At 41.0% G+C, this 9,838-nt stretch overlaps 1 protein-coding gene and 1 long non-coding RNA gene across 3 annotated transcripts in view; both read right to left on the minus strand.

Annotated features, from left to right (window-relative positions):
• The window catches only part of LOC116848298 (prominin-1-A), a 33,974-nt gene that overhangs the window by 14,370 nt on the left and 9,766 nt on the right, over positions 1-9,838 (minus strand). For both annotated transcript variants that reach the window (XM_032824219.1, XM_032824218.1), the window contains 2 exons: positions 5,911-6,006; positions 2,389-2,591 (listed from right to left, as the gene is read on the minus strand). In XM_032824219.1, coding sequence (XP_032680110.1) covers positions 2,389-2,591; positions 5,911-6,006 — 299 coding nt within the window. The remainder of the gene's footprint in view (positions 1-2,388; positions 2,592-5,910; positions 6,007-9,838) is intronic.
• On the minus strand, positions 8,723-9,768 carry LOC116848304. Its single transcript, XR_004378939.1, has 3 exons — positions 9,655-9,768; positions 9,304-9,482; positions 8,723-9,203 (listed from the first exon to the last, which is right to left on the minus strand). It is a non-coding gene; the product is annotated as an uncharacterized LOC116848304 (long non-coding RNA).

Genomic DNA, 9,838 nt, shown 5'->3' on the forward strand with positions numbered 1-9,838 from the left:
CGAAGCGCACTTAATCAGTAAAATCAACTATTTCTTTAGAACTATTGTTATATATGATATACAACTCTAGAACTATTGTAAAACAAACTGGAACTCTAAAGAATCAGTTAATTTAAATAGTTTTTTTGTTTAGGTGCGCTGCGAGAACTTAGCGCCCCTTTTTTTGAAAGTCTGTTTTTTTGTATTTAATGACCGGAACTGTTGAAAATTGTTGCAAAGAGCTCTAAAACTTTTCAAGAGAGTATCAGAACTGCAAAAAAAATGGCACATTTTGAAATATGGTGCGCCAAGTCTTGGCACACCATATTCAAAAATGTGCCATTTTTTTATAGTTCTGATACTCTCTAGAACTTTTCAAGAGAGTATCAGAAATCTCAAAAAAAATGTCACATTTTTGAATATGGTGTGCCAAGACTTGGCACACCATATTTAAAAATGTGACATTTTTTTTAAAGTTTGTCACGCCGGAGAGATCACACTTAGAGCAAAAAAATTTCGAGTAGATGCATGTATACATGTCGAATACTTTCGATTGATTTGTAAAGAAACAGATTTCACTTCGACGGTAATTTATATTTGAAGCTCAAGCACACGCGGACTTGCGATGTCGAAATTGGACAGCAGAAATAAATGATGGTCTCCTTTCGCGATGTTTGTTGCAGTAAAATCGGTTTTAAACGCCTGCGCGCCGTGGTTTGAAGAATCGCGCGAATTTGTACACCATTCGAAGCGTCCTTCATTAATGAAGTTTTATGGAGATGGAAATTTGTATGGTAGAGAAATAACGAGGACGTTTCGCGCGAAGTGAATAGAGGCGAAAGAGCGAAAGTTGTGCGAGAAAAATATTGCTATTATCGCGTAACGCGGATGGATTTATTCGACAACAGTGGACAAGGAACGATTCGGGGGAGCTTTAGAATCCGAAGGTGTTTATGATCACGCATGTGTGCGTGTAAACTTTGTGACTAAGAAAACACAAACTCGTGAAGTTTCCGTCGCTACGATCTCGGCGATTACGGTCTTTAGATTGCCAATTTTATGTCATTGCACCAATTGTGGGGTCCTCTTCAGTGGAGAAACGACTGGAGACTGTACAATCTTCAGGCGACAGACCGAAATTGCATATCGATCAAGTAAGCGCCGTACTTCAACCAGAATTATCGATAATTTTAATTCGCTTGATCTGGTTTCCGGATTGGCGCCGCTTCCTTCGTGGATTCGTTTCCGACGTTTCGTGAACATTCCACTTAACTTCCGCGGGAGATCTTCTCCAGTACTTTTTTTCACGATTGAAGACTGTACAGTCGTTCCTCTACTGAAAAAGGTCTCCTGAAGAAGTGAAGTGAGTTGCTCGCAAAGCGTCAGAAACGAACCCGGCGGACGCGGCGCCCATCCGGAAGCCGGATCAAAAAATCAATGAAGATATTTTTAGTTACTGATTGAGATATAATTACACACTACGTGTTGTATACGCAACGTGTTGTTGCGTGAAATCTTTAATTTTCAGCTTGGTATTTTATAGGAGACGGAAATGCTCAATTCTTTGCTTTCTACAGCGACAGATTGAGATTGTATATCGACAAATTGCGCACCGTTATCGATCAGAATTATCGATAATTCTAATTCGCTTAGTCTGTAAATCCTTCGCGCAGTCAGCTGATAGAACTCAGTTCGTTCATCTCTTCCGAGATAGAAAATAATCATTATTTCTGCCTTGAGACGCAATAAACAAGGTGAAATCGGAGAGACGAAAGGGAGGAAACCGCGAGAAATTCTAGAATTACGATCGCAATAAAGCTCGCAATCACAGCGTGACGCGTCGGCGATTAAATAACGCGAAAATGAAGAAACAAACGCGGAGGAAAGTGAAACGTGTTCAGCGTGAAAACGAATATAAAAAAAAAAGAAAGAGTAAAGGGAGGAGGGAACGAAAGCAGATAAAAATATCGCGCACGTGATTTTAATCGAAATTGAAATAATTAGAGAGAGAGAGAGAGAGAGAGAGAGAGAGAGAGAGAGAGAGAGAGAGAGACAAACAGACAGAGAGAGAGACAGAGAGAGAGAGAGAGAGAGAGAGAGAGATAATGGAAGTTAAACACCGTTATAACTGTTGGTCAAACAAGCGTGACCACAACACCGTTTCAACCGTACGTCGAATCTCGCCCGATCGCATTTTATAATTCTCTCTATTCGAATTTATTTAAATAAATTTTGCAACGCGCGTTACGAATGAAATATTCTGGCGCCCGTGCGCCGAACTGTAATAAATAAAAAAAAAAAGTGTCAACTGCGACGAAAGTTCGCCACGCCATTTATCCCTCTCCCCGCCGAGTAAACCTCAGAACGCGCTGGTCGACCGAACGAGCGTCAATCGTAAAGTTTATTCACCCGTTCTATCCGCAGATCCAGGCGAATCCCGGAAGAGTCAATGACAGCACAAAGGGAACGATCTGGACCGGAGCACGCTCTCACCGCACCTTCCAAGTCCCGCCGTATCTCGTCCGTTTCTCTACTCAATTCCGACCCGAGTTCGTGCGCCTTCTCGCCCTCTCTGAGCAAAGACTCGACCCTGGCTGATAACTCCTGCGTCGCTGAAACATACGCGACACCGTTAATGTCCTGTGCATGACCCGAGTCTCTGTCGTCCATCGTTTTCATGCGAACACGAAGAAGGCATAAAATCGTACGTCTGCTCTTTGTAACTGAAAAATAGTGCATACTTGTAAAAAGAACTTTTAAAAAGAAACAGGCATATAGTTGTGACTTGGTGTAAAAGAAAGAGAAAGGGAACTAGTGCAAACTAGTGCAGCCACCCTTATAGAAATATCATACTAAGAATCATTGATAATTACTTATTATCCAGTATTTTTAATACTGAAAATAAGTAATTATCAATGATTTTTAGTATGATATTTCTATAAGGGCAGTTCGGCTGCAAGGAACAGACTCACTCGTGTGCTCCTAGCTAAAGCTAGAATTCATATAATTTCACGCCTTCTCACATACGTGTTGATCAACAGTTCAGTTCACTGCGTGAATCGCTATCATGCATTGGAAGACCTATGCAGTGAACTGAACTACCGGTCAGTGTGTGCATATTAGAAAGCATGAAATCGTGCCTCGTGTATTTCTAGTGCTTTAATGCACTGAATGTTTAACAAGCAAGCGCATCTTGAATACAGTCGCGAAAGATACGAGCGTTCACGGTCCGCCAACGCGACGTCTCGCAGTAATTTAATAAGCTCCCACGTTTATCTCTCCGCCCGCGCGTCGGATGATAATCCAGATCGATAGCGTTAATAGTATACCAGGACGAACTTTCGGCATACTGGGTGGCCAAGTAGGTCATCAAACCATTAGGTGACAACCGATACAACGACTATCGCCCGATATAACGAAGCAATTTATAAAGCGCCGTTACTCGTCATTTGCATATCAGACTTCGTCTCTGCACTGATGGGGAATATATATATACGTTGCGCGACGGCGCCGTATCGCGTCTTCGAGTATTCGCTGCTGTAACAGGTTTTCGTTACTTGAATTAATTCGCTGCAAACGCACACAGCGACGGAGAGAGCGACTCTCGGAGTTTTGCCCGATAGACATGTCTCCAGACGCCGTATACGGCGTGTGCTGCGAATTCATAATCGCCAGATTTCATGCAGCATATTCAAGAGAAACGGAATATAGAGAAGATATCAATATTCAAAACGAGAGAGAAAAACAATGTCATATTCTTTAAATCTCTTGGAGAGATCTCACTCGAAAGGAATGCAAAGTGGCAGTGTTTTCATTCGAAGTGGTAGTGAAAATACCACTCGAAATTGCATAAGTGTTTCATTCAAGAAAGTTTCATCCATCTTCCATAGAACGGATTTTGACTCCATCTGAGCGAATGTTTCAATTAATTAGAATTAATATGTTTATATGACGGAATAAAGTATAAGATTCATTCTTCAATCTTTTTTGGTGAAAATATTTATTCAACAATTCAGAATGGAGAATTCATACTCTATATGAGTGAAAAATTACTCAAATTTGGTGGTCACTTTGCTTTTCAAGTGGAATTTCAACAGAAAGTACAATCGCGGATTGTAGTGTTCGACATTGCAAGCAGTAAGATAATTTTTTCTGAGGTAGAGTAGTGATTTGATGATCAGAATAGTGCCCTTAAAAAGATCAGAATTACATTCGGGTCACGCGCGAATGTATCATTTGATAATTATCACGCGACAGTTTTGAAACGGCCGAAGAAGTCTTTAGGAACTTCCGTTCTCTCTCTCTCTCTCTCTCTCTCTCTCTCTCTCTCTCTCTCTTGTAATTAAGATTTTCTCTAATTAAAACTTTCAGACGTTACGTCGAGACTCCGTTTTCCCTGTTTACGTTGCCTCGACAGTTCGTTATTTGCTCCGAATTTTATTTCAGAAACCGCGTATATTTTTCGAGGTTTTCACTTATCGTCGCGTAATTGTATTCCAAACAACTCGATGCGCGAGCTACATGTAGAATTTGTTAATTGTAAAATCAATCGAGCGCGCCGCGGAGCAGAATGCTTAATTCGTTTCGCAGAACAACTTGCTGCCTCACGGAGCTTTGGCTGATAAGCGGTTTTTGCGATCAAAGCGCATTGCGAGCGTCATGAGATGACTGTTTTCGGGACACCGGATAGAGAACGTTAAGTACTGTACGTACGTACGATACACATGTAGTGATTACGCGAGAGGTCGCATGAAAGGAGATAGCAAGAGCGAGAGGCCCGTAGTTGCGGTACTACCTACTAATTTAGTTAGTATACTGTTAGTAACTTAGTACCGTGACTAAGTGACACTCCAGGTCCAGAAGGTCACTTAACGGCGCCGAGTTCACTGGAAGACCGAATAACCTTACCAGAAACAACCTAAACCGGCCATAACGTCGGCCGAGTTTGCGGCCCCGAAAGCAGCGTTTACATGTGAACTGAGCGCAGCTGCGTCGATTACTCGCGCTTGATTAACCGGACACTCGACGAACACGTAATGACGCGAAGATTAAACCAACTTACTGGACGCGAGGGTTTGCAGAGCAAAATATCTCGCAAAGCGCCTCGACTCGACGGTCTTTCCCTGCCCGCGGAAGTCAACCGCGCTGACGTTAAGGAGAATCGAATATAATTCTTAGCGCGTCGAAACGTTGAAGTCTGGATGAATGGCGCGACGTGATGCGTAGAGCGCGTTGAAAGCACGTCGGAGTCATCAGATTTATTTCGAGCTTGCGAGAGATAGCGAGTGAACGGCACGCGGTCGCGCTTCTCCACGCGTGCAATTCGACGCATAAATTAATATACGTACGACGAGTACGACGTGTAGATATTACGGTTATGAATATGCAAACATTTCGGCGCGCCGTCACCTATCCTCTACTCGCTCTAACAAACGAACTATAATATTGGCACGGAATATTCCCGGTAATATCCATTGCGCCAAGGGCATGCCGGTAGTCGGAGCAACAAAGATTCCGAGGACTCTAATTTGTCGCGTCACGGGATCCGGCGATAACTTAAGAAGATGTTTATTTTCGTGTTTATTATGATATTCGTCCGTTATTTGCGTTATACATGCGGTTATGTAAAACGCGCCATAGTTGCTTGCGGCATCGCGTTGCAGAATTATATTGGAGTATCTTATAGTCGCGTTGCGCTTTTGCGCTCGGAATATGAAAGCTCAATGGCAAAGGTATTCCAGTGAGATATTCTCAAAATCGCACAATTCCCTCGCAGACCAGTTGGGAAAGGAGACACTTTATCCAGATCACCAAATCATATCCCCAAAATATCGTGGAATTGCGGAAACGCGTGACTCTCACCGAGTCCGAGGCGTTACATGTCAGATTCTCTTAGCTGATACTCTTTATGCATTTGCTTTGTTCCTTTACCATTCGCCAGGTCGACGAGCGCGTCCAATGCGACGTCAAGTCCAGTCTCCGCCGAGAGTTCCGCCTGCACTGGTCTACCCAATAATTCCTCGACATCTGTAAAACACGAGCGAGATATTATTACGCCCGACTGCCCTTATTCCGCGTGTAACGTATTCCATTAATATACAAACATCGCATACAGTACACACATACGCATCAGCAACAGCACCGGCAACGATGGCGAATATCATGAGCGAATTGCATTTCATATTCTACGACACTTCAAGTAACACATCGCTACGCCGTCCAAGAGTAAGGTAACAGTCCCAATTATGGGTCGAGTTCCAATGTCGGATTTCAAACTTGGCTCATATTATTATATTAAAGAAATATATAAAATAATAAAAACACGGTAAAATTTTTTCCTTAATCCTTTTACGATTATATATTAAGATTACATTCACAAATATTTCTAATATTTGAAAAAAAATCTAGGATATTAGTTGCATTACCGGTTCTTTAAATTTATAAAATTGCTGAGGTAAATTGTGTTGCGTATAACATGATTTTATAAGCTAAAATAACGTGTGATTTATGGATATTATCATTGTAAAATTGGATATTGTATAACTATTACATGGGTGCGTCATATTTGCTGATCACTGGAATTCAAGCACTGGAATAAAAAATGTTTTATTACTTTTTTATAATTTAGGACAAACTAATTTAAAGTCTAATAATTTTGTTTTAAAATTGATATTACTTGCTTATATTGGTATTAACAGTTTTCGTTTTGATGTTTGATCGATAAATTTATGTAAATGGTCGCAAGTTAATTTTAAGTAATCCAAAATTAGAGCTGTTACTCCTTATTTCCCGGCGATCACGTTCGCCCGAAAATCCTGCGAAATAATTAGGGCATCAGAGCGGAAGCAGATAAAAGGGCGCGACGGGATGAAACGGTAAAAACGGATCGGGCTCGATCGCCTCGGGGTAACGAACACGTGACTCTCGGCGAGTGTATATAGATGCGAGCGACATTGTAAATCCCGTCACGTCGGTTCGTGGCGGTAATAATTTATCCACTCTGTATCCGCGTCGGTTATCGCAATCTGATAGGAATTTCGGGTCAGTGCAGGTGGTTTGATAATACAGGGCCGTTTTCGGCGGAGTATAACGCGAGATCTCCGATAACAATTAAAAATGTATCGCCGTTTTTGTATATATAAAAAATAATGTTACGGTTTCCGTGAGATGTGAGAAGGAGGGAAGAGGCAGACAGCGGGAAAAGCTCTATTTTATAGAATAGATTGCGCATTCATATGAAGCGGCTAAAGGGCAGAGATATTAGGTGCTCTCTCTGTTACACAATACTACAGAAGAGATACTACATGAGAGGGAAACAAAAGGAAGAGTGAGACATAATGAGAGGAAGAGAAGATATGTCGGGCTGTGTATGTTTGCTTCTCCTCCTTCATTCTCTCCACCAATTAAATAATTAGACAAGGAAAGCACCTTATTCTCTGTTGGCCTTTGTTAGAGAAAATTCACATTCTGGCAGAAAAGCAGAAAATAGAAAGGCAGAAGCCAATCCAGGACTCCCGCTGATGGTCAGGTGGTAGTCGACAGTTTCTGCTTTTCCATCAGCACGAGTTCTGATTGGATTCTCCCTTTGTGTTTTCTGCTTTTCTGCTCCATGGCGTGAATTCTCGCTTACAATGCTGACTTCATCCTTCCTATGATAATACGCAGCCAATTCTATATGTGTCTATGGCGCTACCTCTACGGCGAGAGGAGCGTTAGAGCGGAGACGATACTTCGGAAGTTTAATTTGTGATATCGACCGCGGCTCCGGGTAATTCCGTCTTATGATGTATTTCGGCGAATCGACTTCGAAAGAAACGGCATAGTCACGTTGTCGATAAACCGTATCGTTGTCGTTCCACTCGGTGTGCAGTACGTGATCTGAAATCAAGACGGGACGACGGCGTGTTCGCACGCCGCCCGTGCGCGGCCGAGCTTTGTGCTGGCAAACGTGCATAATGCCCGCGGTTGCATTGCACTAACGAGCTCAATTTGCCAGGGTTGTTAACGTGCCGGGCGACGATGGAGCCATTGCACGACGATTATAGACTGGCGATAGCTTTCATTAGACGTCTATGCGTCTCTAGCCAGTGAGAAACGTCGTTAAACGATGGTGCCGGACATCGGTGCGCTGCCTCGATAATTCGCGCGTCGGACCTACGCACAATCGATTATAATGTCGCACCGAAATCATATGACTTGTCGTAAAATTGCTGTGCATGTGAAAATTTCGTATTCGCCGCAAATCGCAGGAGGAAGCAATCGAGACTGCTCTGCTGTTCCCAGTCGATAATTAATTTTTTAAGCTGAGGCCACGTTGCGCTTTTTTAAGACGGATTAAAACGTCACTCTCACAACCGTCTATTGAAATAACTCCGAAGAGCTTTCGAGTTATCGTGTACATGGAGAAAGTATTATAGTCAAAATTGCAAACAAATTTTGATAACTTTGGACCAGACAGAATTATAACCGGAATTAGTATATATTTGTTTAAAAATATTAGGCACATTTGATTTTTTACTACATAATTATTGTAATTACTTGAACGCTTTTTTATATCGTGTATCAAGCAGCTCGTCAAACTTATTACTTCAATAACAAATTCATAATGCAGTTTCAATATATGCAGTTCAACTTTGCAAAAAAATATTGTAAAAAAAATACAATTTTAACGTGATTTCTCCTACAATGTTTTCACCATGTTAAAAAATAAAGTGTGATTAAACAAGTTTAAACGGGAATACATTCTACGTTTGCTTGGGTTACACAAAACATATTGAAGTTAGTTTAAACAGAATGAAGTTGGAAGTTCACTAAACTGTGAGAATCAAAATGTGTAAGAATCATTATTTAACAAGTTTGCTTAGTATATATATTTTTATTATTATTTTTAATATTATTATTATTTGTTAATATTTAGTATTCTTCATTGTCATTAATTATATTATTATTGCGTAAGTCCGTCAGTACTCTCAATTTTGATAGTTTGGTGAGCTCGCAGATTTACTGTGTCTAAATCATTTTGCAACTCACTGTATGTACATCCAGTTAAAAAATGCCTTACGATCAATCTATCCATGGCTTCAATTTATAATAGATCGATGCTTCTATTGACTGATTTTATTACTACTTGAGTGAGTCGATCGTAATAACAACCCAGACAGTACACATCTCCAAGAGATGCCTTATGGACATCCTGAGGATGTCCCTTGGAAACTCTATGCTGTCTGGAAAGTGTGTAAAGCTTGTATTAATAGTTGTACTAGTAATTGTATTAATAGAGTTATCACTTGAAACTTGTCTCATGTGAGATATTCAGATTCGTACTCAGGGTTAGATCCAAGTTTTTCAGTCGAATTATGTGTGATACTTATATCTGACATTTTAGGCTTTAGTGGTGTTATCCAATGATTCGCTTGTTTTCTGGCTTTGGATCGCGTCTTCCTTATATTTGATTCCAACGTTTCGTGAATATTTCAGCTCACTTGTTCAGGGAGCAGGGCGACCTAAAATATAATACTTATATCTATAATCACGATTGGATTAGAGAAAACTCTCACTAAACTTCAAATTCAAATATGAGTATCTCACTTGAGAGAAGTTTCGAGTAATAACTATTAATACGAGACCAGTTGCAAATCTCGAGAAAAGAAGATAAGTTAGATTCTAATAACTTACTTACGTTACATCCCAACATGCTCGCATATCGCTATTTTTTACAGTCCCGATATTTATTTCCGTATGACACTCACTTTCGACAGACAAGAAACGCGTAAAATGCGAAATGATGTCGATCGATGCTTGCTTTTTCTCAATACATGGCTCCAAGCGTCTAATAAAGCCTCTGCCCCCCCCCCCCCCC

Source organism: Odontomachus brunneus, unplaced genomic scaffold, assembly GCF_010583005.1.
Source record: "Odontomachus brunneus isolate Ranch 3 - 2012 unplaced genomic scaffold, Obru_v1 Obru_scaffold_092, whole genome shotgun sequence".
Lineage (NCBI taxonomy): Eukaryota > Metazoa > Arthropoda > Insecta > Hymenoptera > Formicidae > Odontomachus > Odontomachus brunneus.